The 27,329-nt window shown below is 45.1% G+C and overlaps 2 protein-coding genes across 6 annotated transcripts; one reads left to right on the top strand and one right to left on the bottom strand.

Moving 5' to 3' along the window:
- The first annotated feature begins 1 nt into the window (after position 1).
- On the top strand, positions 2-22,961 carry CHCHD5 (coiled-coil-helix-coiled-coil-helix domain containing 5). Of its 5 annotated transcripts, none has more exons than XR_009961073.1 (6): positions 2-80; positions 175-315; positions 440-591; positions 19,608-19,686; positions 20,453-20,519; positions 22,406-22,961. XR_009961073.1 is itself a non-coding variant. In XM_062598459.1 (4 exons), coding segments are annotated over exons 1-3 (294 nt in total). In that variant the 5' UTR covers positions 2-78; the 3' UTR covers position 591; positions 13,690-14,112. The 5 variants fall into 5 exon arrangements, 3 of the variants coding, with proteins under 3 accessions (XP_062454443.1, XP_062454444.1, XP_062454442.1); XR_009961074.1 differs by having other exon boundaries at positions 19,608-19,673; XM_062598459.1 differs by lacking the exons at positions 19,608-19,686; positions 20,453-20,519; positions 22,406-22,961 and adding an exon at positions 13,690-14,112.
- On the bottom strand, positions 9,418-12,431 carry LOC134152802 (LIM homeobox transcription factor 1-alpha-like). The gene is made up of 6 exons (XM_062598461.1): positions 12,242-12,431; positions 11,582-11,739; positions 11,406-11,483; positions 10,617-10,713; positions 9,997-10,155; positions 9,418-9,572 (listed from the first exon to the last, which is right to left on the bottom strand). The coding sequence occupies exons 1-6, from the start codon at positions 12,414-12,416 to the stop codon at positions 9,418-9,420; spliced, it is 822 nt and encodes a 273-aa protein (XP_062454445.1). The 5' UTR covers positions 12,417-12,431.
- Positions 22,962-27,329: the final 4,368 nt, after the last annotated feature.

The following is a 27,329-nucleotide window of genomic DNA, read 5'->3' on the forward strand; positions in this document are numbered from 1 at the left end:
CCGCCGTGTCGGGGCGCCGGCGGCCGCGCATGCGCACAGCAGAGGCAGCGCGGGGCTGGCGCGGCGGCGGCGGGTGCCATGTGAGTAAGGGGTGAGGGGGAGGGGTGGACCGGACCGGCTCGAACCGGACGCGACTGGCTCACGCCGCCGCGCTACCGTGCTGTCGTCCTGCAGGCAGGCGGCCCTGGAGATCACGGCGCGCTACTGCCGCAGCGAGATGGAGCAGTACGGGCGGTGCGTGGCTGCCAGCCCTGCCTCCTGGCAGAGCGACTGCCACAGCCTGCGCGTCAGCATGTCCCGCTGCGCCGCCGCCCAGTGAGTGCGGGCGGGAGCGGGGCCGGCCGCCGGCCGCCGGCCGCGGGGGGTGCAGCCGGGGCCGGGCCGGTTGGCCTGCCGGGGCGCGGCGGCGGGGAGCTGAGGGCCCTGTGCTGTCTCGCAGCCCGATCGTGCAGCAGATCCGGCAGGACTGTGCCGAGCCCTTCGCCGCCTTTGAGCAGTGTCTGAAGGAGAACCAAGCCTCTGTCGTGAACTGCACTGAGCACGTCAACCGGTTCCTGCTCTGCGCCGATCAGGTGAAGCTGTCCACATGAGGTGAGCATCATGTTGCAGAAGGGGCTCATTTTCACCTGAATCTGCAGTCCAGAGCCTCCGTGTTCACAGATGTCCTCCATGCACCACATCTGCTTGGGAGCTGCTAACTTGAACAGCTGGAGTGGGGACATTACAGTCTGGAATACACATAGGCCTGTGTTTCTTGCCCTTCTTTTTTCCCTTTTTGTCTTCATAAATTCTGCCCTAATCTCCTCACAAAAAGATATAAAACACAACCAGTAAGTACATCTGCTAAAGGTGTGGTAATCCAGGGACATGGGTTGTCATGGGAAGTGTTTCATATGTGTATAGTCATTATGGAAGTGAATGCAACAGCTTTTTTCTGCAAGGCTTCTGAATGGGTGTCTGAGGGTAACTGCTTGGTCTTTTTTTAGTACTGGCTTGAGCTGATAACCATGCAGTAAATTGCTCTGGATGAAAGCAGTTGTGCGACTTAAAGTCATAATTCTCATCCAACTATGTTAACCAACCTGTTTTGTATAGTACTGTATACAGAATGAGTTTGTTGAGGTAGGTCAGCTTGTAACACTGAACACTGCTGAATATCTTACAAACTTCTACAGAGCAACACTGACATAAGTAACATGTTACTGAGCAAATGGAAATGGCCTGAATGTTACAGACTCCCATGTACCTCATAAATAGGGTGCTGCAGACACACAAAGCCTAGCTGAATTTTTTTATTTGTGCTGTTTTTTCATAGGGGATCCTTGGAATTAAAATTCATCTTCAGGAATGAATGAAAATTTTTTCTGTATTCTGCAGTATCATTCCCATACTCGCTTTGTTTCTTTTTCCTCTGAAAAATGGAGCACAACCCATGTCTTGTGAGGTGGTTCTCTTGGTTCTGTTCACACTTGTCTTCAACAAACAGCTGGATTCTGGTCAGGATATCGGAACATTCCTGATCCGTCAGGACTTCTACAGAGTGCTGTTAATGGTGGGTTTTGCCTGCTGGTGCCCCATGTTCTTAGCAACATCATAAGTAAATAAAGAAATGTGTTGAAGTGGTACTAAAGAATCTGCAGCAATCTGCAGATATGGTTGAATAAGAACAGAAGGCTGAAAGTAGACCTTATCTCTGTTTCTGCAGCCTGTATTCTTCAACAGTTTGTTTGGTATTAATTGCAATGATTTTTTTCCCCCCAATTAAAAAAAAGGGAGGGGGGGTTGAAGCTCAAAAGCCAGATCTGGCTTTGCCTATTGGTGATGGGAGCTGCTTTCTGACCTGGGCCGACTACAGTGAAAGTTCTTGATGGGATCTGTTAAGGTCCCAGCCTGATTCACCTGAAAACTTTCTTTGTTGGGAGATGCTGTGACGAGCTGTAGCTCGGTGCCTTGTGCTGTTATAGAACCGGCAGAGGGAGTCTTCCTGCCAGCGGAGACGGCACAATAACCGTGAACTTCAGAGCACTGCACGAAACCTGATGGCTCTATCAAGAGCACAACAAACAGGGCTCTTTAGAAGCAAAGTGTTGGGGGGTGACCACCAGTATTCTTATATGGGGAAACAAAGAGCCCAGGTGGAAGGAGAGAGTGCTTCTGGACTGTAACTAATGGAAAATTAAAACAATACGAGGAACATTAGGTTGCCTTCAGAGGAATGAATTAAGAATAAGGACTCATGAGACCTGTGAGCATCTTCCAACTGCATGTGCTGATGGCAGAGGGAGAGCTGCAAGGCACTGCAAACTAGATCTATTCCTGTCTGCCAGTGTCAGAAAATCTTTATAGTTCCATTTAATGTGGTGTATGTTAAGTGGGACTGAGAACTCTGCCAGGGGAAGCTGGGCCTTCGTAAACTGTGAAAAATCCTTTGGGATACTTGCAGACCAGATGAAAAAGGAGGAGAGATGAGCCTTCTCTAACCTAGTTATACAAATGCAGCATCTACTATGCTTGAGAGCAAAGGCTTTGCTGCTGCTGAGAGTAGGAACTTTGACTTTCAGAACAGTGATAGGGGACCATAAACCAAACCTTTTCCAAAATGTGCTGCACAAACCACATGCAGAAACTATATTGTGTACAGCATCAGCAGAGTCTTTGTCTGAAAGTCTAGTGTAGTTTTGCTATATTTTTACTATGAGGCTTTTGTACCTCTAAGAGAGGGTGAGGCCTGGACCAGGAAACTTGGCTTTGACCTGGTTCCCAGGGGGTTCATACCCCCTGCCCAGGACACGCTGATCCTTGTTCGTGTTTCAGCCAGGCGTGAGTCCAAGCTTTTGCTTTTGAGCGTGTGGTGTTTGGCAAACATTACTCGCCATTCTGCAGTTGGGCAGAGTTTAACTCCTTTGGGGAGAGGGGCAGCAGATTGAAGTTCATCTGTTCCAGCTTCTATCAGAGCCTGAAGCATGATGCTAGCTGTCAATGCTGCTGTCATCTGTCTCATAGAGGTGACTGCATTTCAGCAGTGATGGGATTTGTTACATACCTAGATGCTGGGGTCATGTCTAACAACATATATGCACCCTTGCAGAGAGTGCTTTGTTTCTCTCCTGTAAAATGCTGTGCATGGAAATACGTGAAGAGCTGTTTCATCTACTGACAGGAAAGTTGAGGGAAAAGACAATGGTAGCTTTGCTTCGAAGTGAATTTAGAGAGGAGGCACCTCCTACCACAAAAAGAGGGGAAATCTATTTTTAGTCTGTCTCTTAAGATTATTTATACCACACCTGATTAGTCATAAATGTCTGTGGTGTGAACAGCTTTATGAAGGATGCTGTTATACAGGAGTGAAGGTGCTTTACATGTTGTTGACATTGTATTGAAATGTCAGGCTGTCAGCAGAAAAGTCATTTTTCATTATGTTTAAGGTGCACTGGGCCCCCTCTTAAGCCCAGTTATGTCTCCTCCTTCTCAGGAGCCTGAGTTACTCTGTTATTACTTGCTCAGTATAACACATTAACCACTGATACGCCAGGCACATGCTGTTGCCATTGAGGAGCCAAACTCACAGCATTCAGTTTAGCTGTTACTAGGGAGAGGTAGGAGAGGCAGATGAGAGATGTTGCTCTATCCTGTTCCCATGTGCAATCAAGGACAGAAATTACTTCTGCAGCTTTAATTCTGAATAAAGAATGTTCTCACATCTTTCACTAGACAAATGTAACATTACTTCATATGGCATAGAAGCAGGACAGAACATTCCCTTAGAGGGAATTATTGTGGTGGTGGCCACTACTTGAAATTGTTGCCTTCCCCAGTTTACTAGGTCTTCTGCTGTAAATCAATTTGTAGCCTTACCAAGTTTGTCAAGTACCTTTGTGAAAAGTGAAACAAGATACTTTTATGACGTGAAGGAAACACCAGCAATCTTCCTTTAACTGGATCTACCAGATAATGGCTAGCAGGCTCAAGGAGCGTTTTCTTGCTGTATTCTTAGCCTTGAAGGAATCTGTAGCTGTATGTACAATACTGCCTGATGAATCAATTTCACTCGCACAGCTGAGGGGCTAAGACCTTTTCCAAGTGAGAAGCATGTTAGCAGCAGCAGTTTTGCAGCTATTTTTCTTTCTAGCTTCCTGGGATACCTGTTCTTGCTTGTTGCTGGGATAAAGTTGGAGTGACAATTATAGCAATTGCTGGTGTTGACAAATATGAGGGAAGGATTGCTGATTCTGACTTGCTTGGATGCATGTTAGCAGCTGGAAATAAGGCAAAGCCAGATACACAGGGCTGACGAGTGCCCTGAAGCATAAGCTATTGGCTCTTGTGGGTGTCAGAGATCTATATTAGACATCCTAGTGCTCTGATTTGGCAACACAGAACTTTTATTTCCAAATCCAGCTGTTGCTTTCTGATCCTGTAATTGGAAACATATTCAGTGATAAAAGCATTTCCTAAAAGGAGCACTGATTGCTCCAGTATCTTTCACAAGGTGTAAATTGGTTAGGCAGACCTCTGAAAACCTGAGAATGAAACAAGAATTAAAAATGCAGAAGTGTTTTCTTCATTCCTGTACCACAGAATTATGATATTATTGCATGCAAATTCAGAGCCAGTGTTAGGACAAGCTCATAGAAACAAGTGCAGGAAGCTGTTAGAAGTAGGATTGTTACTGGCAGGCATCAGGCTGAACAAGGGAAGAAGTCCTCAGGCAGTCAGTTGAACTGGTAGGTTCAGCTTTATCTCCAAAGGCTGCAGAGAGATTCAGCTAAATTAATGCCAGGTGACTGAAATCAATAAATGAATAAGGTTATGTTTCCTGGAGTGGGAGACTCAGGAAAAAAAAAAAAGAAAGAAAAAAAAAAAAAGAAAAACAAAAGAAAAGATTTAGACCAGGATTCAGATAGATTGGTTCTCTCACATCCTCACAAACACAGACTAGAAATAAGCATTCAAGGCCTGCAGTATCAAGAACAACCCAAAGGACCAAGTTCTAAGATGCTTGAGAACTGTTAAGAAAGCAGTGTCATAAACCTTTATAGGACTTCTCACTTGGGTGTTAATTGGTCTAAAGTATCCCTCATCTGCACAAAAATCTTTTTATGTCACTATAGTAGTTTTGTTTCAAATCACTTGGCTTCTAGCATGGACTTTCCTACTTTCTGCTTGGTAAAAATCTCCTACGGTCTATGTTTTCTCCTCTTTTAATTGTTCTGGACTTGGCTTTCAGTCATATGTGCATTTTGGCTGGAGGTTAAGCAAACTGGATGCCAGTTTTTCTGTTTGGACTTCTGCATTGTCTGTCTGTGTGGTGTTCTATGTCTCTGCTTACTCATCTCTGAAACAAATAACACCTAATTGCATGAGGAGTGATGAGGGATAATTAATTAATGTATGCAAGGTATTCTGAGATTCTTAACTAAGAGAAAGCCCAGGATCATTAGTTTAGGTAATTCTCTGCTTTGTTTTCTTTGTTTTTCCTCTTTTTTTTGGGGGGGGGGTAGGTCTCTCAGAATATGAAGTTAAGTGGGTCAGGATTTTTTTCAGCCTGTTGCTTTAGCTCCTGTTGATGTCACTTTTCCTTTCAAGTGGAACTTTAAAACCAATAAGGTAAATTACACATGATCTTAGAATGAGGAACTAACAAAAACATCTCTTTAATTTTTCATCCAGAAAATACTCTCATTTTACACTCTGCTTCTCTTACTTAAAGGAACCATAAATCAGCATGTTCCTTTGGTGTTTGTAGTCACAGGGAGAGATTTAGTGCTGCTGGCAGGCCCAGGTCTGAAATGGGCAACTGTAGAGGGCAGAGAGCTGTGCAGAACCACATTCCATTCACACACACATTTGCTTTACTTGGCTGTTGTCCAGATGATTCTGAGTCACTTGCAAACACAAGGGAAGTTGGATGGAGAAAGGGGAGTGCTTTTCGTCTCATAGTCACTCTAGCACTTTTATTCACCTTTATTCTCCTTTCTGGAGAGATAGGAGAGAAATGCATCTGGGCATTTCAGTGTGCAATGGGGATTCCCAAACTCTCTCTCTCAGCAAATACACTGATATGTCCCAGCCAAGAATCTGCATCTCCCTGCTTGATGGGAACAATTCTGTCTCTCAACAGTGCAGAGCAAAATGGGAAAGCTAAAAAGTGTGAGTGTTGCTCACAGTGCATGTGATTCTGTGTTCCTGCCTCTGCTGCTGAGTGGGCTTCTTCGCCCCTTTGTAGTATTATTTTCTAACAGGTAAACATTCTCCAAGTCCTGTGATAGCCGTAGACTTAACTCACTGATGTTCGTTGGTGCTTTGGGGTGCAACTTATTATCCCTTGAGTGCAAAAGGATCAGATCCCTTCTGCACAATTACATGCAAGGGATTATGTAGCACACACTCACAAAGCTACTTCTGGCTCTTCCCATTTATCAGAGCTGCTGCTCAGTGACACTTCTGTCAGTATCTGCCCCAAGTCTGTTGTCACTGCAAAAACAGAAGACTTACTGATGCGAAATAGAGTGGGGAATAGATTCACCTGCAGTCACTGAACTGATACCTGGTTATACAGTTGATGCTAAAAGCCTCTCTGTCCCTCTGAATGATGCTTCTCTTCTAAGAGCTCTCTGTGCCTGTTTCAGGCAGAATCTGGACTCATAACTGGAGAGCAACTGTAACAGGTGCTCATTTCCTTCCTTAGTTAGAGGAAATGAATTTCATAAGTGGCTTCTGTACTTGAACTGTACTTAAATATCAGACTCCTTTGCATCAGTAGCTCCATGTCTAGCATAGCTCTTCACAACAGTTACCATATTTGAATATTTATTCATGTTGGGATTCCTGTTCCTTTTGCAGCTAACTCCTCCTTTTGAGTTCGCTGACTCTCTATTAAAGGATGAACAGCTGCCAGCACTAGTTCCTCAATTGCTCCAGGATACCTAGTTCCTGGGAAAGGTAACGGTCTGATGGGCTGGCCTCCTGAGAAGCCTGGGCCAGGTTTCACTGCAGCTTCACATAGATGGACCTGCTTGCATGGGTGTGGTCTGCACTGGCCACTCGTGTGTGCAGTTTGTCTGACTGTGCTGAGGCAAGTTTCAGATTTCCACTTCAAGTCTGCTTTTTATTTTCAAATGTACACGCAAAACACATTGGCACATCACAGCACTAGATCACAATGAAGAGAGGGTGGGGTTTCAGTGGCTGACGCTGGCTCCAGTATTTAAAAAAAACATAAATTTGCACATAGTTACTGTAACATTTTCTTAAAATTTAATCTAAATTGAAACCTTCTCTAGTGCGAGAGCCACCAAAAGAAACGTACAGCTTTAGGAGTTTTCAGTCTCATTTCTTATGGGTGGATGACCACGCAACAAGGGTGGAAATCAACCAATTGCAGCAGCTTAGTCTGGAATGAATGGGTAAAGCCTACCCTAGAACTTATCTATCTAGATAAATATATGTCATAAATTACTGTTTCTGCAAGAGGTTCTCCCCTCCTTCTGGAAAAGTAATGTCAAAATGTCTGTAAGCTACAGAGCTGCCACCTGGGGAGAAACATCTGACAGTAGAGGAAGGTCCAACTACAGAATTCAGCTCTGTAAACACAAGGGCAAGTGACTGCACATCAGCAAGTGTCACATTTACACAGCTTTATTAAAGGTGAAGCAGTGGTGGAGTGAGCTTTATAAGGGCTGCAGTTCTGTTACACATCATTCTTTATGTCAGTTCGCTATGAGTTGTCTTGAGAAGGTGAAGAATTCCTGATAAAAAGCAAAATGCATCAGGATTGAGTCTCCTTTCATCCAAGATTATATAGTTTCTGTGTATCTTCCTCCATAACCACAGTACCAACAATAATTAGCCATTTCTTCCTTTTAATTTGAGAGGCTGCACATCTTTAAAATCAGACTGACAAGACTGTGCAGGCTTAGAAGTAAAACACCACAAACAGCAACATCAGTCAGGCAGCTTCTGTGGTTACACTGCTGGACCCAACTCTTGAGATGAAGATTTAGAAATAGGTCTTTAATTCCCTTTGGAGTCATTTGCCAGTCAGTCAGTCTGTTCAAACGGACAATAGAAGGAGTCCTGCAGGACTTTATTCCTTTAGCTGGCATGCTGCAAGTAGGCTCATGGGAACCCTTGTCCTTTGTAGAAATACCAGCTTTTCTTCACATAGATGAAGAACCAAATCCCAGATTTGGGTCCTGGGCAGGAGAATAGAGAATTTCCTTTTGGTAATAACTCGGACTTCCATTCTCTGCTCTCTCTTATCTGTTTTACCCTTAATGGGTACTCACATTGGTGCCCATCTGCTTCTTGTAACTCTCAACTACACCATGCAGAAGAGCATCATGATGGATGGAGAAAATATATTGTTCCTTTCTACCCATAGAGAAGGCATGCCTTTCTCTTGGATGAATTCTGTTGACACCCCTGAGATGCCCTCAAAGCAAAAACCAAGTGTATCCTGTTGGAGTGAAATGTCTTGGCATGGACACATCATGAGATAATGCAACTCCATGTCTTTCTTTCATCACCTGTTGGAGGGCAGCAGACTGCTAAGATGCCTCCAGTGAACTGAAAGCATAGTCAGGGTAGGAAGTTCTGATGTAGACAGAAGTTATAGGGGAAGGCTTTTCTAGTAGGAATATTTTTAGACTAAAATTGTTCTGCTATTTTGAAAAAGAAACAGTAGTGTGGCTGACAATTGTAGTTTTGTGAGGATAAGTCTTTGTTCCATCCATAAAGGGAATAAAATTGCTCCTTTAGAGAAAGGAGGACATAAAGGCAGTAGAGAGCACACTCCGGATGTGTTACACCTGTCTTGATACCCTTGAATAAGACAGAGGATAAATTTTTTTTTTGTTCTTTTAAGTGGATTCCTGAGCACTGCTATTTCTTTCCATTAGAGATGCCTCAGGACCTTGGCTTTTACTGTTGAAAATTAAACTTGTCCCATGAAGCCTGCATCTGGATTAGGAAAAGGGGCAAAACAGCACAGCAAACAGCTCAGCTGCAGCCAAGACTTAAATAAACATAGCTGGCAGGGAAAGAGGACCTACTGCTTCTAGGGTCAACTCTGGTTAGCTTGACCAGTCTTTGTTTGAAGGCCATATGCTCAAAAGCTTAAACACTGGACAAACTGCTAAAGTTACAACTAAACAACATCATACCATCCATCTACTTGTGGCTAAAAAAAAAAAAAAAAAAAAAGGAGAGAAGCAATCCAAAGTCCTCCAGGCTGTGTGGACAGTCTCCATGAATTAGTGCTTATATGTTTGGCAAACTCAGTTACCTCCTCCATTGTGCAGTGTTCAATGAGTGTCTCTGAAGGTTGCAGTCTTGTTTCTTCTCCCTTACTCTTATTCAGAATTTGGAGCAGTGTTTATCCAAGACACTCGTGAAGAGCTGGGAGCTTTTCTATGGTCAGGATGTGAAGTAGGAGCTCTGCATGGAGTAGAGTCGGTCAATGGGATTACCTACTCGGGCCTGGAGGAGGTTGGCTTCAGCTGTTGACAGCAGGCAGTCTCCCAGATGGCTGATGCTGTCACTGTCCATGTCGTGAAAAACTCCTTCCGAGTCTAGAAGAGGAAGAAAAGGAAAGTAAGTGTGAATGTAGCATGAGCATTTCTTGTAAGGGGCAGTTGTGTCACTGTTGCACAGAGAAAGAATAACCACAGGGCCCTGTTTCACCTGCAGTGGCAGTCAACTCTGAGCAGGGTCCAGCCCAGCATGAGGTGAGCCCCACCCACAAGGCCAGCAGAAGGTTTAACTGTTTCCTCCCTCAGCAAGACATTTCACCTTGGACAAAAGTAAGACCCCAGCCTCACTCCCCAGCCCTTGCAATGCTCAGTCTGAGGCTTAGGCCTCACCTAAGTTCAGGAACTGTTCACTACTGCTGGCTTCATCATCATCAGTAACAACAAAGTTGGATTTTCATGACTTGGACTGTTTAAATGCAGCCTTGATGCAGAGATAATGGTAATCTCCACACCGCTCTCCTACCGTAGGGGTGCAGATGGTCTCCTGGCAGCTGGGGTGGTGTAAGCCCTTGTCTGTACAAGTCTGTGCTGTAGCCATTCTGATCCAGGGGCAGCAGCTGCTGCTGGGGGATTCTGGGATAGGGGACCATGAGCCCATCCAGGCCATGAACACTCGCACCATCTAAGGACATAATCAGTGGGATGGGTTGAAGCAGAGGATGCACAGCATGTAGCGAGCCACAGGAATATTGCAATAACATGCTATTCACATTGCTGCAGCAGTGTCTGGCAGTCTAAATCTGGATCAGCACTGCACTGTGCTAGGCTCTGCACAAACACGTAACAGGAAAAAAACATCATCTTCCCAAGAAGAGTTCTGCGCTGCATTACGAGTACCCGTGAGTCTTGCTGAACTCAGCTTAGTTATTCTAGCTTGCTCTTACCCCAGTGTATAGACAGTCTGCACATCAACTCGGGTACAGCCTGTATCTTTTTTGCTAATACGTTCATGGGCACATTCTCTCTCAAATACATACAACTCCCACCAATCTCATCCATCCCAGCCTGCTGCCCCCCGAGCTGCCACAGTGCACAGCTGCTCCTCACCTTCGCTATCATCATTACTCTGCCTGCTGCTGCGACCATTCCCTCTCCCAGTCCCTAAGCGAGCGTTGCCCAGCTGGTCTTGCTCCTGCTGTTGCTGCTGCTGCTGCTGCTGTCTGCGAGCAATCTTCTTCATCTGCAAGGAGAATGAGACCCCAGATTTGCTCTTAGGCTCTGACTTTGAGAAGAGGAGAATGGGTTGCATTTAACACAGCTGCAGACACCTGCCACCAGCCTTTCATGGTGACCTAGCACTTTCGAGATGTAATGCTGCTTATACTCCTCTGGGTGACTCTTCATGCAGCACCTGCATTCAGTATTCCCTAAAGTTGGCCAATAAAATCCATAGAAGAAATGAGGGTGACAGAAAAGGTTGTGTTTTCTTTGTAGGGGATGCCATTTGCAATATGAAAAAAAGAAATTTGTTTACTACAAAGTGAATTTTTCAAAGTCACTCATTTTCTGTCTTCACTCTTTCAATTCTGCAAAATCAGGAATGGTTTTCCCTACAACTGCTGAAAGAAAGAAGTGGCAAATGCTTCTAATCTTTCTGATCTCACATAGTGAGGGGAGGGGACAAAACAAGTGGGAAAAATAATTCAAAATCAACACATGAAAAAAATTAAACTGCAAACTTCTATGCATAACTGGTTTCTTATATTCCTCCTTGAGCTTGTGCTACTACTAGACACAGATTATAGGACTAGATGGACCTGTGGTTTGATGCTGCATAGCTGTTCCATTCCTCTAACTATTTTATTTTTCCAAGTTTGTGTGATATCTCACATGAATCCAGAGCTTAGCTGTGGAGTGGGAACTGTCACTTACCTTGGCTCTTTGATTCTGGAACCAGACCTGTACCACCCGCACAGTCAGGCCTGTCTCAGCTGCAAGGGTCTCTCTTACCTGCCCAGAAAATGAAGAGGGGATGGAGAACTGAATTAAAACTTAGTTACACTCAAAAGGATTCAGACTAGTGGTTGTGCTGAGTTGCCTCCTTATACCTTTCGGCAAGGTTTTGAGGAAACCTCAAATGAGGCCTTGAATGCTCGCCGCTGCTGTGTGGTAAGGATGGTGCGTGGACGCTTGGAGCGCTTGTGGTCTTTGTTCTCCTCACTGCCTTTGCTGTGTGAATGGCTGCCATCTTCATCCTCACTTTTTACTGCAATGGAAAGATCAGCAGCAGTGATTCGGCAAATAGTGACCTTTCTGGGCCAGCTCCCATGTTAAAGATTCTGAGAAATTATCAGAATTTTGTTCCTTCCCAGGTGCAACTTTAGACCAGAAGCACAGAATGAAGCCAGGAGAGTCCCGGTACAGAGCTGTGGCTCAGGCGAGTTTGGAAACAGCACTGATAGGCTCACCTGGCCCTGTATCTTCCGTTTGATAATGTCTCAAGTCAGCCCATCCAAACCTCCCCATATCAGACTAGTGGATCTATGCAGCCTGGTACCCTGTTCCCTGCCACCCGAAGAACCACCCCTTGGCCACCTGTCTGCCATCACCAAAGGGAAAGGATGCTACAACCACCCACCTGACCACATCTCCTGTCTCTAAAGCTTTCCCCATGGTCCTTGTGGACCAGGTGGTACTTGCCCTCTGCAAGGCCCACCCTGCCTGCCTGGTTGCCCACCCTCAGCACCATTTCATTCCCAGCCCCTCACCAGACTCAGTGGGTGCAGGGCTGATAGCACTCAGCATCTCCTTCTCCTTCTCATAGTCACTGCGGCACAGCAGCTGCCCCTCCTTGAGTACAAACTCATCTCCCCGCTGCAAACGGCGCTCACACTCGCAGCAGTAGAAGCAGTGAACATGGTAGACGTTCTCCAGCACCCGCATGATGAGCTCAGAGGGGGCAATGGCTTTCAAGCAGCTACTGCACTTGGTCTGGAACAGCCTGCAAAGAAGCTCCTTGCAGTTAGGCAGTTGGACACGGCTCACGAGGCAGCGAAGATCAGCCTTGGTTGGGGCTCAGGGGGCCAAGGAGAAAAGCGGGGTGGCTATATGGAGCTGGGCTAGCACATCCCAGCAAGAGGTGTACAACTGTGCTTTGATGCTTGCAGACCGTCTGTAGCCCCAGGGAAGAATGCAAACTTGCCTGGCCCAACAATGCAGAGCTCTATGTCTCCCCTTTCTGGCTAGGACTGTTCATTTCTTGGCCTTATACTAGGTTGGTCTTAGTGACAGAGCTTTCTTTATGACTCCTCCAGGACAGTCCCCAGGACCTGAATAGGCCTTGAACAGGGAATCCCATGAGGAAAGCTGTTTGTGCCCCACACCATGTCCAGAGAGAGAAACAAACAACTGCTAAGCGCCCAGCGTACAGAGCAGATGGTTCTGATGAAGTAATTTGGGATCTAAACAAATGTGAGCGGTGGTGGCTGCCGGCTGACAGCTTCTATTTAGCCACTTGACAAGAGAAAGTAATAAAATGGGGATTAATTAGGCTGTTGTTTAAACACACAGGATCTTCCCCACCAGCAGGGAACTCATAAACTGGGATTGAGAACAAGACTGGGTTAATCCTCCTGGCAAACTCTGTGGAGCAGGATGAAGAGGCTTACAGGGGGTGGGCTCATCCCTTCCAAATACCACCATGGATTTGTGCTGTGCAGTGGCTTTCGGCTGAAGTGTCTGGGACATTCCAACTGGAATGGTGTGGGATTTCTCTCCTTTGTATGAATGTGTGTTTGCATGTGTGTTCCTCTCTCTCCTTCTCTCCTCCTCCCCCGCTCCCCACTTCTTTGTCTTCCTGTAATTCACACTTGGAAAATAATAATTGAATTTGAGATGAGAAAGCTGAGAGTAAAAAGCAACCTTTTAGTCACAACCCCTCACTATCTCATCAAGGAGCAAACTAGAAGCGTGATCCAGGCACAGTCTCCGTCCAAATCTTCACTGAGTCCAAATCTATTCCTTTCCTAACACCAACATCCTTCTGTTACAGCAGAAGTTGGGAAGAAAAAAAAAAGGACATTCAGTCATCATGGCTATCTGGGATCAGTCATGAATATGTGACTTATTCCTAAGCATTAGGTTATTAATATTCCTAAACTTAAGCCCACGTGGAACAGTGATCATTTTGTCTGACCTCTTTTTCATTGCAACCCAGAGAATCTCACCCAGGGATTCCCATCTCAAGCCCATTTGCTGGTAGTGAAGATACAGAGACAGCCGGTCGCAGTTTGAAGGCTCCAAGTGAAGAAGAATCCGTCACATCCATTTGGAGGAAGCTAACTGCCAGCTAGTTTCTTCTAATTTGAATTTTCCTAAACTCAGTCTCCAGCAACTGGACTTTGTCACGCCTTTATTTTTTTAATGAACTACTTGTTATTAGTTTTGCCAATTGTGGGAAGTCAAACTATTCTTCTCTCAAAATTTTTGTCTGTTTGAAAATGAATACTGAATTTTATTTTCATCTTGGCTGGGAGAATTACTGTCCCACCCAAAAAGTCTGTCTTGCTTCTTTATATGTTGCTGTGTACCTGAATCTACTCAAATGAATAGCATCTGATTTAGAGATGTCAGCCCCAAATTCCCATCTAGTCTTTTTTTTTTCCCTCTGACACGTTTACTCCTGTAACACACCAATGCCAAGCTGGTTAAGCACCAGAGCCACAATTCCAGAGACAGAAACATTAAAAACAGAGGCCTGTCAAACAGGAGCTTTACTTAATTCAGTGTCCTGACCCAACTGTTTCCAAGTGAGGAACAAGATACTTTATGAAGACACTGACAGGAAAACTCCCTGTCTTATTTTACACTTCCTTTAGAGAGGTTTAGATCTATTACCAAACTTTACCATTTTATTAACTCTTTTTATCCATATAAATGCCTGAGCCTTTCTTGGGCTTTTTTATATTTCTAGCCTCAATAATATTGTTGGCTGCTTGGGCAAAATGTCCAGAATACCACTTAGACAGGACAGATAAAAGAAAGCTTTGAGTGTGGTATCTGGCAGAGACTAGTACAGAGGCAGGTGACATCTGAGGGTGATACTGTTTCTAACTGGGGGGCTGCAGTGGGCATGCTGATAGTGAGAGGTATGTATGGAGCAGAACAAGGACATGTGGAAACAGATTGCAGAGATGAGAAAAGAGACCTGTTCATCTGCAAGGCAACAAGCGTATTCATTCCACTCCTGTTAGGACAAAGCAGTTAGCAAGCCTTGCTTAAAGATCCTGTCACATGCCAGATATCCATGAAAAGGGCTTCTTTGCAGCTATCAGGTGAGGGAAGCACAGTTGCTGCAGCATAACTCAGTAATGCTTTTGGCATTGCAAGGCCCACACCGTCCATCTCCCAGCTAAGCCCCGAAAACAAATCCACTCTGCTTTGTACTAATTGAAGAAAACATTCAGCAAGCAGCTCATAAACACAGTGTCAGCTCGCATTACAGAAAATTAAAATTCTCAGCCCCTCCAACACCAGGAATTCCTGAAGAGGCTGGTTTTAATATTGCCTGAATCCGTTTAAGTCAAGGTAATATTGTTTTGGTTGCCATAGGAACAAAATACATCTCAGTTGCTGATAGTGGGTTACAAGAAGGCTTGGGAGACTGTGCTGTGAACACAGTTACATGATGTCTAGAAGCAGTTGCCTGAAGAAACTACATTGAGAGACAATCTAAAAACTAACTGTGTTCCCAGGTTCATAATGGCAAGTGCATTTTATGCCAGCAGAGACACAAGTAAGATCTTTGCTTGCCCTTGGAGAAGAGAATAGCCTGTGCAGCAATGGGAGCACTTCTAAGTACCTGTTACTACAAATATATCTGGCTTCCTTTAGAAGGAACCATCCACAGCTTAAGCACAGTTCATGTACCTCCATTTCTCCCGGAACCCCACAGCTCACCCAACTTTTTGACCAAGTCCCCACACTCCCCCATCCTTATCTAACGTCCTTCTTTCCTCTAGATCTCAGCTGAATTTGACTTTTGTTACAGATTTCCTTACAGGAGTTGTGATAAGACCATCAACTTTTATTCCTACAAAAGTTCAAAAACCATGCAGCAAGCAGAAGGAGGTGCATACACAGAGCGTTTGTAACATGGATACAGATATATCTCCCACATCCTTTATACCAGCTTGCCTCAAATTACTTACTTTTGCAAATGATAGAATTCAGTTCTCCTGCTGGAGAAGGGCTCAGCTTGGTGGAAGAAGTATCAGTAGAAGGAAGGCAGATGTGCTTGTAAGTGGGATCATCTTTGGGAATTGCAGAGAACATAGCTCTGGAGCAAGCTGAACAACTGATCACAAGTCAGCATCATGAGAGAGGCTTGGGACCACAGGCACAGCTTTCATTAGCCTTTTCCTCATGCTGTTGGACGCTGCAACACAAGAGGACCAGTGGTGCAGGCAGAATAGCAGCGTGGCAACTGCCCAATAGAGGGCAAGCACATCTGTACCGCTTGCTGACTCTGAGGCAACTCATGTCACCCAAGCAAGGATGAAGATATACCCTATCTTGAGAGTAACTTTGATGCTGGGCTGGAGGCCAGATTCACCAACTGCCTACACTGTTTCTAATGGGAGGTGTTTGAGGCCAACTCTGGGGCCAAATGGCCGGTACAACTGCAGAAAATGCTGAATGCAGCCTCAACAGGAGCATATGCAACAATGCGCTTATTTTCAGCATGGCAAGTCCCAATATCATTTCTCTATGGCTACTTTCATGTCTGTTACTTTATGTTATGCTACTTTATGACACTACTGCAGATGCTACTATAGAAGGGCCCAATACCTTTTTGAAGCTGGCTAAGTCTTTGTCCCAACAGTATCCTGTAGCAATGAATTATGCACTTTGTGAAAAATTTGCTTCTTTCCATTATTCTATTCCCTCACTCTACCTACAGCTTCATTAAGTGTCCTTACTCTCTTTTTTACCATTAACATTTTCTTCTATTTTAATAACAACATTCACCAGTGAAATATTTGGGAAGGGCCCAGAATGTAATTCATTTTTTCCCCTAGAAGTTCAATAAAGTTTCTAACTATGGAGTAATAGGAAGAGGAATCACAGCTAAGTGTATGTCTGTATCTGTCTCTGTTTTTGCACATGGAGACCTAAGGAGCTAGGGAATTGGTCTGAGTTCCTTTACTTCTTTTCAGATATTTCATGGACTTCATCTATCAGATTCGAGTCCTGGTAAAACACCCCAACTCCTAATTCTCTATTAGTCCTGCCAGAACAGTTCTGTCACAGCTCAGGGCACCATTCTCCCTGCAGATGGCTTTGCAGGAGGAATCACAGCCCAGCTAGGGGCTCTACCCCTCCCAGCTCTCCAGATGGGGATGAGCTGAACAGCACGTTATTTGGGAACTTCTCTGACCTGTAGTGGCAGCACAGCAGACCCTGACCCAAGCCTGGGAAGGGTAATTTGGAATGCATACAATTGTACCAATGAGATTAAAAGGTGTTAATGAAGCAAGGCATAAGCTGGGAGGCCTGTGCTTCATGAAACTGGCTTATTTAGTTAGGATTTAGTCAAAATGAAGCAGTCCAGGCTTAAGCAAGGTCTGTTTACCTAACATTGAGCTGCAAAATCCATTTTAGCTGTCTGAAATATTGAAGTGGAACTTGTAAAGCCTCTTTCTGCATTTCAGACCAGGGCTGAGGACTAGGGGTGTGATGAGGATGGGGACACACAAGGGAAATGAGGAGGTAGTCACAACACAATATGCTCTTTCATTCCCTACCACTATAGCCAGTTCCCCCAATTCAGTGATACAGAGTGGCACTAAGGGGGCTAAGGGGAAAAATTTCCTTCTGCTTAATTTCTAACTTCTTTCAGCAACATTTATATCAGAGTAAGGGAGTGATTTGGGGCAACAGTTATCTTTGCCTTCAGTTACCCCCAAAGCTGTTTGTAGGTGTTACATGAATAGCTTCACCTTCAGAAAGTAACTTCCACATCCTCTTTACAGCTAGGGACATTGGGGCATGCAAGCTGCAGGCCTTCTCACAGAACAGTTAGTGCTATTAGGATGCTCAGCTATTTGGGCCGAGGGTGGCCACGAGTCAACAGTTCCAGAAGGAATTTCATAGTATACAATTTTTTTCCCATCCGCATGTAATCTTCCACAGAATTCTACCTCTCGTTAGAGATGGCCAAGGCTCAGACATACTCAAACCATCCAAATGCCTTGCCTCCTCTTGTGTGAACAGATGGGAACATATACATTGGAAAAGAAACCTTCAAAACTAAAAGCTTACCAAAGCCAAACTCTCTGCTGCCTGCAGTCTCCCCCTCCCCCCAAAAAAAATGGGGAGAGAAGAAACAAATTTGAAATAACACATATTGGCCATATCACTTAAAAATTTCACTAAAAGGCACAAGGGCAGGATAAGAATCAGCAAAGAGCCACCACTGGATTATTTCTGTTGAATCGTCATAGTTATATTGAATTTATGCTGCTGGAGGAATGACCTTCTACATCCATCGCTAGAAATAATTACTTATAAAAATTAGGGCAACACCACATTCTCATAGAACAAAAGAACTTCGGCTCAGGGACAGGGCACACAGCAGAGAGGTCTCCCCAGGGCTTTACATCTGGTACCACCAGCAGCGTTAAATGTGACTGTCCTTGGTTATAAAAAGTAACCAAAAACTGCACCTTGTGATGGTGGTCCTGCTTGGCTAGACTCTGTAAATGTCCCTGGCATCCATCCAGAATGTAAGAGGTGTTACCAGCTCTGCTACCTGGGCTTGATCCTGTTAATGTCAGAGATGAAAACTGATGCTGAAAAAAACACTGCCAAAAATTCAAACCACAAACAAAACAAAACAAAAACAAACAAACAAACAAAAAAAAACACCAAAGAGGTTCCCAAAGCTACAGAGATTCATAAATATTAAAGTGACACGAGTGAAATGCTACTGAAAGATTTAATACTGTGCTGCCGCTCTGTTCCTCAAGGGGTTAAACCCCCCACTGTGAGGATATTACTGCCAGTGAGGTGGCACTGAGCCATCACCATATAATCTGATGAACTCTTTTATTAAATTTCACAGGCCTGTCTTCTTTATTAAAATCTCCCAGAATTCATAGGGTGCCTGTCATATCACTGCTGAATGCTAACAAAAAATGTGTTTTTTTTTTTTTCCTCTGAGTACTGCCAGCGAGGGATTGTGTTGCAGTGCGTATCTCTGTCAGGTGAAGTAGAGATGGGAGGGAAGGTGCTACTGTCTAAAGAGCAGTGGGAAAATTGGGATATGTGCTTTTGCAAGCAGGGATTCTCTGCCAAACTTTTTCCTTCCACAACCTACACAACCTCCTGCAGGTATAGCATAGTGGCAGGGAAAACTAGTCCCAAAAATGAGTTTTATCTGCAAGAGGTTTCCGTGGGTCTCTGTACATGCAGCTCACAGGCTGCTGGTGTACCTGCACCTGCACATGCCTCCTTTCCTCTCTGGGAGCTCAGAGGGACAGCCCCCAGCTCACGCCGAGGAGCAGCCCTTCCTAAGCTGTGCTGGGACACAAGCATGCTGCCTTCTGTGCTTGCAGGACAGCTGCAGCAATGGAATGGGGGCTGCAGAGCCACACCTTGCCAGGTATCTTGGTTCTGACAGCAGCCAGCATTAACTGCTGCTTCTGAGGAAGAAAGTGAGCAGACTTCTTCCAAACAGAAATAGCACAGAGGGATGACAGTAGTATCTGCACCTCAAACAGCTCTCTCCTGACCTTCAGTTTGAGCTGTTAACATCCCATTTAACATCCAAGCTGCCTTGCACTCACAGCCATGCAAGAGCTATCCTGAGCTGAAAATACTCTTTGTAACTGGGGAAGTGTGGAAGGAGTATTCAGCTGGTCTTGAGTTTCCACAATCATTCTCACCTCTGCAAAGCAGAGGCAAAAAAGTTCCTGTTCTGCTTTGATCCCCCATTATGCTGTCTCTGATCTGTATGAAGGTGGGATTCAGCTGTCGAATCTCTAAAGACCTGGGCTGGATTAGAATTAGCTTGCAGCTTTGTTTTTATGTTCTTTAGAGTATATTGTAAATGTTTTCTAATATTTCCAATAGGAAATTGTGGGAGCTCTGCCTTGAGATGACTAGGAACAGGCACTGCAGACTGTTGGGCACACAGAGGTACCGTGAGCAGGTGCTGCATTTATTTTTCTTTAGCCCATTTGAAGTTTCCTCTGTAATTCAGATGCTCTTTTGGGGTCCTGTGCTTGGTGCTTTTTAAAAGACACTCTGTAAGCTGATGGGAATGAAAGAGCAAAGCCTGTTGCTACTGCAGCATGGTGGAGAAAAGGTGTGCCCTGCCCCAGGCCAGCCACCTTTGCACACCTGCTCAGGGAAGGGAATTGTCCTCACCCTTTTGAAATTACTTTCTATTCCAAATGCAAAGAGCTGGCATAGAGCCTAGGCAGTCTGTCCCACTTCTGGACTCAAGCTGGCTCTCACTCAACTAGTGTCATCTCTTGGGATGATGCTCTGATATCTGGTTTAAAAAATTTTTTGAACTGCACCTCTTTTTATGGGAAACTTTCCCTCCGAAAAAAGATAAAGGGTCCCATACCTGCACAGCTAAGACAATGCTTCTCTGTTCTTCCTCCTGTCCCGAGAGAGGGGAACCTTCAGCTGATTACTCCCTCCTCCTGTTTTCCCCTCTCCGCTCTCTTGCCAGTCAACAAGGTACAAACCTAAAGCTTGCTCCAGGTATGTGAATTTAAAAGTTGGAGTTATCAATTCATATTGATTTTGTGCTGCCTTATTGCATGGCTCTGTGAAGCCTCCACAGCTCCATTAGTATGCCTGGCAGGAGAAAGGTTCCTTCTCTAGTAGCTAGGGGTGATATTACTGATCCAGATAGTATCCAAACTCAATATCCTGTTTCTCCTTTTCTCATTTCCTGTTTGCAGGTCTGAATGCCAGCATTGTCACAGTAAGAAGGGAGAAGACGGGGAAAGACAGAGACAGCAGGACAGTGTGTGTACGAGAGAGGGAGGGGTGACAGTAGGGGTATTAATGGGGGATGTGAGGGGGAGGGAGGTAGAGGGGCTGCAGACACTTTTTTATTATAGATTTAATAATGACAAAAGAACATCATTAAACATTCATTAGAATTATTTAATTAAATTTTACTTTGGAGGAAAAAAGAGATTAGATATGATGTAAAAAGCAATATTGATTGAGAAAAGAACAAGCTTGGGAGATGTGATTTAAATTAAACTCCATGCACTCTCCCTCTTCTCTCTCTTTTAAACAAGGAAAGTGGCATGCAGTGGCACAGAGGTAGATTCAGTGGCACACAGCAATAATGTGGCACTGTGTGTGTTGGCTGTGTTGTTGGGTAAGGCTGCTGCCTGCCACCAGAAGTGACGTTTGGTTTTGCACCCCAGTGTGGCGACTGTAGCCAACTTTCCTGGAAAAATGCCTCCATTACCTCTGCACCCTGTGGCTGAGCTAGCCGTCACTAGGTGACAAGCAGGAGATAGAAAAGTGGCAATTAGAAACCATAGCTGGCATCCATGCCTTGCTTGACTTTCTGTGTAGCTCTGGGCATATCCTTAACTGCTCTGTGCCATGGCTCCCTTTGTGGAATGGAAATAACAGAACTGCCCCACCACAAGGGCTGAGAATAAGGACTTCAAAGCAGGACTAATTTTGTAAGGAGTGAAACATTTATACAAAGCAGCCATGGCCCAAGAGATGGTCAGGGCAGTATTTCAGCGAAAAACTAAGCCTCTCTTAAGAACTCAGAGGAGAAAAGGTGCATACCTACTAATGACTGCGTTATATAGGAAACTTTTTAATGTAAAACTGCTGTAATGAGTGATCTGCTACAGAGATCATGCCAAGCTAATGGAGTCAGTTTCTGAATCCCTTTCTGTGGATGCACTTAAGTGGCAGATACTGGTTAAACATAGCTCGTATCAGATGTCTAAAGGGGATTTTTTAAATTGTGAAAGCTGTTAAGCTGTTACATAATAGGAACCCACATATTTAACTCACAAAACTGATTTACTTACAGTGAGGGAGATCTTCATATACAGACTAGCTTGACTTATGGTGCAGGGGATAGAAAGAAAGAAAAGGGAATATAAAAGCTGTGAGAAGAAAGAAAGTAAAAGGCAGAGCAAAGCCCCAGGGAACAGGTCACAAACGGCAGCATAGACTCTCCTGATCCACAAGGGCACTAGCAAGCTGTGCACAAGCAGAGTATGATCCAAAAGTAGTGCAGTAGTTTTATTGCATTTCCGAGACTAACCGTTTCTCCTCTGGGATTACTGGTTTGAGACCAAGTCTAAATTAACTGTGCAACTTCCATTTTGGCAGTAGCCTAGTCAAGGCTACATGGCTATCCACAAGCTCATTAAACTGGTGCAAGGCTGTATGGTTGCTCGTAAGTCTGCTTAAACTAGTTATTAATAGCTTAATACAGGGCTGTGGCCCTAAATTTACCATGGTGTTAACAGTGAATTACACTGATTTTTAGAGTGGATTAACATAGCCAGTTTTAAAGCACATTGCTAATTAAACTTGTAGATCTTCTGTATAGGCCAGGCTTCCTTCTAGCTTCACCTTTCCCCTTGCACCATCAAAAACTGCACCCAGGAATCAGGAACAGGATTTTGGATGGTGCTTCTCAGCGTAAGGCTGCGTGACCCTGGCATTACAATGGCTGTATCATTAAGACCCCCGTGCTGGAAAAACTGCATGAACAGTCAAAGATGTGTAAAGCTGCCACCAAGATAGTTAGAATAAACTTTAATTAACCACATTTAAGCTTAATTGCATTAAGGGGGAGAGGGGGGAGAATGAAAGCTTGAAGCGGTTTATGGATCTGGCTTATAATTCAATTTGTGTATCAGCTAGGAAAGAAGGGGCCATGTTCTCCAGCAGCGTGTTAGCAGCACCTGAGACTTAGAGCTGCCAGGCCTCTAGAGAAGATGAATGAGCAGAAACAGCAGAGTAGAAGTGAGTGGGGACTGGAAAACAGAAGGCAGGAAAACACTACCTTGGAAGAAGCAAGGGAGAAGGAGCAGCATAACCCCTCTGCCCATGCATGTATGTGTTATGTGGCCTCCTCTGTACCTAACATACAAAGCATGTGAATCTGCTATGATGCTCACTAAGGACTTTGTGATAGCTCATAGTTTTAGCTCTGTATATTCCTGGTGTAGTCACTGTGTTTTAGACAAGATGACAAGCATTGGCCATCAGGGCTGAAGAGCTGAGCAGAGACCTGTCAAATGGAAGAGGACTGGAAGCCCTTGAAGGATAGGTCAGTGGATCTCATTTTCAGGATACTATATGACAACAGCAGCACTCATTCAACATTGCCAGCTGTCACCCATGTTTATTTAGCATCTTGTTTCACATGGAATTTCTAACAAAGGAAATAAAGCATGAAGAGATTGCATGATAGATTGCAACTGCTACATTTCCAGTGTTTTCCTTTTTGCAGCCAAGCTTAGAAATGAATGTGGTAATGCAAGGACAGTAGCACCTCTACGTTTCACAGATCACTTTTCCTTAAATCCTTGCAATCAGTCTCGCCAGCCCTGGGCCTTCTAGGTTAATTCAAAGTCTTCTCTGAGCCAGAGTGTCCTGTAACTAACTTCTGGTGAATCCTCACTAAATCACTGATGATTGTAAAGAGAGAAGGACCAGGACCAAGCTCCCCTGGTTAGGCTCTGCTGCAGCTGTTGGAGTTCCAGATCACAGAGGAATCTGTTTTCTCAAAGCACAAACAGACATTTCATTCAGGACTGCCCTTTGTCCAGGAGGAGGTTTTTGTGGCACTGGAACAGCTCCTGCCCACCTGTCTGCCTGCTATTTCCACTGCTGCAGCCCCTGGCACTGCTAGAAGCTGGCTCTCACTTCTGGCTACTCGGGATTTTGTTTCTGGCACACCTTTGCCTTCACGGCTGCCCTCTGGTGGTCCGTGGAAAAGGACTGAGGGAGATGCAGTGTCCAGAGCCTGGAACATGGTACAGCCTCAAACCCACATGAGGTTTTCAGTGCTTTCAAAATCATATGTCAAAGACTGTTCCAGAGCCCTTCCTGTGACAAAAGCCCAGAGAAACAGACTGGCATGCTGCTTTAGATGCTGACACTGTGAAAGTCAATGGAGCAGCGCAGTGCCTTTCCTGCAGATGTGCTGCAGCAGTGTTCAGTGTGTACATGAAACATCCTGACTCCCCCACCTTGTGCTACACACCTCTGCTGCAAGGGGCAAGTGGTACTCCAGGGGTGCAGGACAGGGAGTCAAGGCACTGATAGGGAAACTGATGTGCCAAGTTGAGAATAGTACCAGCATCCAGAACTCCAATCCGGCTGCTTGCTTACCAGCCCAGCCTTGTAGACCTGCAGCCATCACACTACTCTGCACTCAGACTCGAGTTGTCTCAGGGTGAAAACCTGCAGGCCTAGCTGCAACTGTACTACATCTAAACCCAATACATCTCAGGAAATATTGCCAGCCATGCTGTCAGAATACAACCAGGTGAAGCTGTGTCCTGTCCCTTACAGCCAGAATTGACCTGAGTGAAATTTTCCTGACACAGCCCTCCTCCTTCCCCAGCTGAATGAACTGCAGCCAACCTTAGAGGTAGCCTTGGGAGGCCTGCAAGCAAGACCTGCAAGTAAGTAAGGATATAAGCATGGAAAGAAAGAGCTGTAGCACATCTCTCAGCACCACTTTAATAAGCTTAGCCATGAAGTAGAGTCTGTTTCACTCTGTGCTACTATAAAATTGCCTGCCTGCTGGACCATGTCCTCCTCCCAAAACCTAGGTGCCAGGGGGTGGCATCCTCAAAGGGAAGAAATGTCTGCCTCATGCCTCTAACATCATCTGCAGCCTGAAAGGGATAAGTGTCTCTCTCACTGGAAGTGCCAAGGAGGCAAAGCATTTACAACTGCACATGTTAAGGTACATCTGAGCTCTGTGCTGTGGGGGGCTGCTACCTTGAATTATTTACATTCTGATTTCTAAGTCCGTATGGGTTCATGTTTTCCTTTTCCTCATTGGCAGAAAGGCAAAGAAAATTATTTTTACAAGCAGGAGTAGCTGACTATGGTCGCAGGGCTCCAACAGCTGGGTTTTTAAGTAAACTGTGCCCATTAATGGTATGAAAGTTGGTGATATGGGTCCAAGAGAGACTCAAAGCCAGAGGACACAAAGAAAGGAAGGAAAAAAAACCAGCCCAAAAGAGAGAGAGATCTATCAAAGTAAATTACATTTAATTAAACTAGAGAAATAATGTGTCATGCAAAAAAAAAAAAAAAAAAAAAAAAGAGAGAGAGTTCTTCCTCCCTCCCCCATGTATTCCTCCATTAGAAAAGCAATCCAACAGCAACTGGGGACAGACAACACGTGGTGGCTGGTTTCTTAATCATGCTCAAGGCACATCTGCATATTTCTTTCATTTTGCAGTGATTATAGAGTTAGTGTTTAATTTCCTGGGCCCTGTGAACAAACCAATGCAAGGAACAGTGAGAACTGGGGTAGGAATAGCTTTGTGTAATTAACGTCATTAATCATGACACAGGCTTCTCTCTCAGTGGGAGACAGGGCCCAGATACCCACCTGACTAGGAAGAATGAAATGTTTGGGAAAAGGACAAGACACAGGTTGGAGTCCAGTGCTTGCAACTGTGGACAAGAGTCCTGCCTGTTGCTTGGGCCATTTACCTAAGCTTTGGGGAATCAGTTCTGTTTAACACCAAATTCACAACACGCAAAACAGAGACATAAAGCTGCAAACACACCATGAGCTCTGGTGTTCTAGAAACAAGCCCGGGAGCAGGTTTCCTTCCAGATTTGTGCTGCTGAGTCTCTGCAGAGCCAAGTGAGTTCCCACTAGTGCTGCAGTTCCCTAACTGGCAGAATGGGGATAGCTGCAATCACCTCCCCAGTGTGGGCCCATTTGGAGGAGAAAAGTGTCTCAAGACATGTGTGGCTGTGGCTGCATCTCTGAGGCCCAGTGAAGGTGGTTAACAAGTGCAAATGATCCTCAACACTACGGACACTAATTGAGGGTGTCCTGACTTGCTCCTCTGACCCAGCCTAGGGAAGCTGGAAGGTGTTGCAGGATGTTTCCTTTCCACCTCCTTCATCGCCTTATCTCCCTTTGTGCTTACTGGTGGAGGTACCCGCAGGGTCTCTCAGCTGGTGATGTGGACTCCATTCATCACTGCCTTGTCAAGGGTGCTCATTATCTCATTTGTTTGCTCACTTTTCAGAGCACTGTCACTTTTCATTACCTCCCTCCAGCCTGACGAGCAGGGAGGAGGTAAGGGACAGGAGAAGACATGAGTAGGGGGGATGCTGTTGCTCAGCAGACAGAGAAGTGAGACTTGGCTGAATTGGAGTGCTGGAGTCTCTGCCTCCTGCAGTATCAGGGATGCTGTGTGCATTCAGAGCAACAGGATTGGGAAGAAACCCACAGTCAGAATCAGTGGCACTTGGTGAAACAAGGTTCGACAGACAACCAGAAGCCGATTTCCAAGAGCAGCCACAATCATCACCTGTTGGCACTAGTTTTGCCATTGAGTCCCTGTTCGTTGGGTTATGTCATTATAAGTATATCTCATATAATTTTTTAACTTCCTCATACTTAGGAAGGGCAATAATAATTTCTGAGCTGAGTGTAACCAAACGGCCCAAATCCAGCAAGGAGGAAGGAAGAGTTTTTATGTTTAAAACCCCAATAAGCCCACTACAACAAAAAAAAAAAAATCCTTTCGGATTTAGCACCAATTTCATCATTTTTAGGACCTGACTCCTGAGTCTGGAATGCGTGTGGTTTGCACAGAGTGTCTGGGCTCATTCTGCTGTCAAACTCCTGTCCTGGCTTCTCCTACCCAGGAGATCTTTCCTTAGAAGAAAGTCCTCCCACATGGTTTTAAACATTAACCAGCCTGCTCAGAAGAGTTGCCAAGGCGCTCGGCCTGGGTCAGTCACCTATAGTCAGGCAGGGAGGGTCATCGTATCACTCTGAGCCTGTTCTGCAGGGAGGAGCAGGGCTGCTGGCATGGTGTGTGTACTGCTGGCTAACTCCTTGCCTGCACTGTACTGCTTCTCTGGACACACAACACACAACTTTCAGTCCTCTCTGCCCTCCCTCCACATGCCAGTGATCTCCTGATCCCAGGAAGCTGCACACATTTTTAACCTGGTTATTATACCTGATGAAAAAGATCATCTCACTGTCACTCAAAGCAGATTTGTCCTCCATTGAGAGTGCACCTCACATCCTCTTTCCCATTTCTCAGGCAACTCTGTTTTTATCATACCTGTCACCATGGCTGCTGGACTGTTCCTAAGCTGCACTATCCAGAAAATTGCCCCAAGTGGCAACAGTTCACAACAGGACCGCAGCAACGCTGAATGTTACTGCAGAGTACCAAAATAGCTATTTAGCAGATGTGCACCAATGGTCTGGCCTCAGACCATTACTGCAAAGCACAAGTTTCCTATCTCTGCTCTCACAGTGTTCCTACCTGACACTCACGGATATCTGCAGTTTTCTGCAGTGGATTTTAAAAGGACAAACTAGCAGTTGCTCTCAGTTCAAAAGGATCTCCTTCAACAGAGCTGGGTGTACACAGCTCGACACAGCTTTCTGAGGGGTAGCCTGCTTCCAGGCAGTCCTTTTGGAAACTTTCAAAACCCTTGTTGCTATGAATATTATCTAGACTTATCGGAAGTGCAATACAAGGTGGGGAAGAGGCTGCTAAAGCAGCAGAGATGGGATCATCTGTCAAAACAAAAGCTGATGTGAAGAAGATT

This window comes from Rhea pennata, chromosome 33 (genome assembly GCF_028389875.1).
Source record: "Rhea pennata isolate bPtePen1 chromosome 33, bPtePen1.pri, whole genome shotgun sequence".
Lineage (NCBI taxonomy): Eukaryota > Metazoa > Chordata > Aves > Rheiformes > Rheidae > Rhea > Rhea pennata.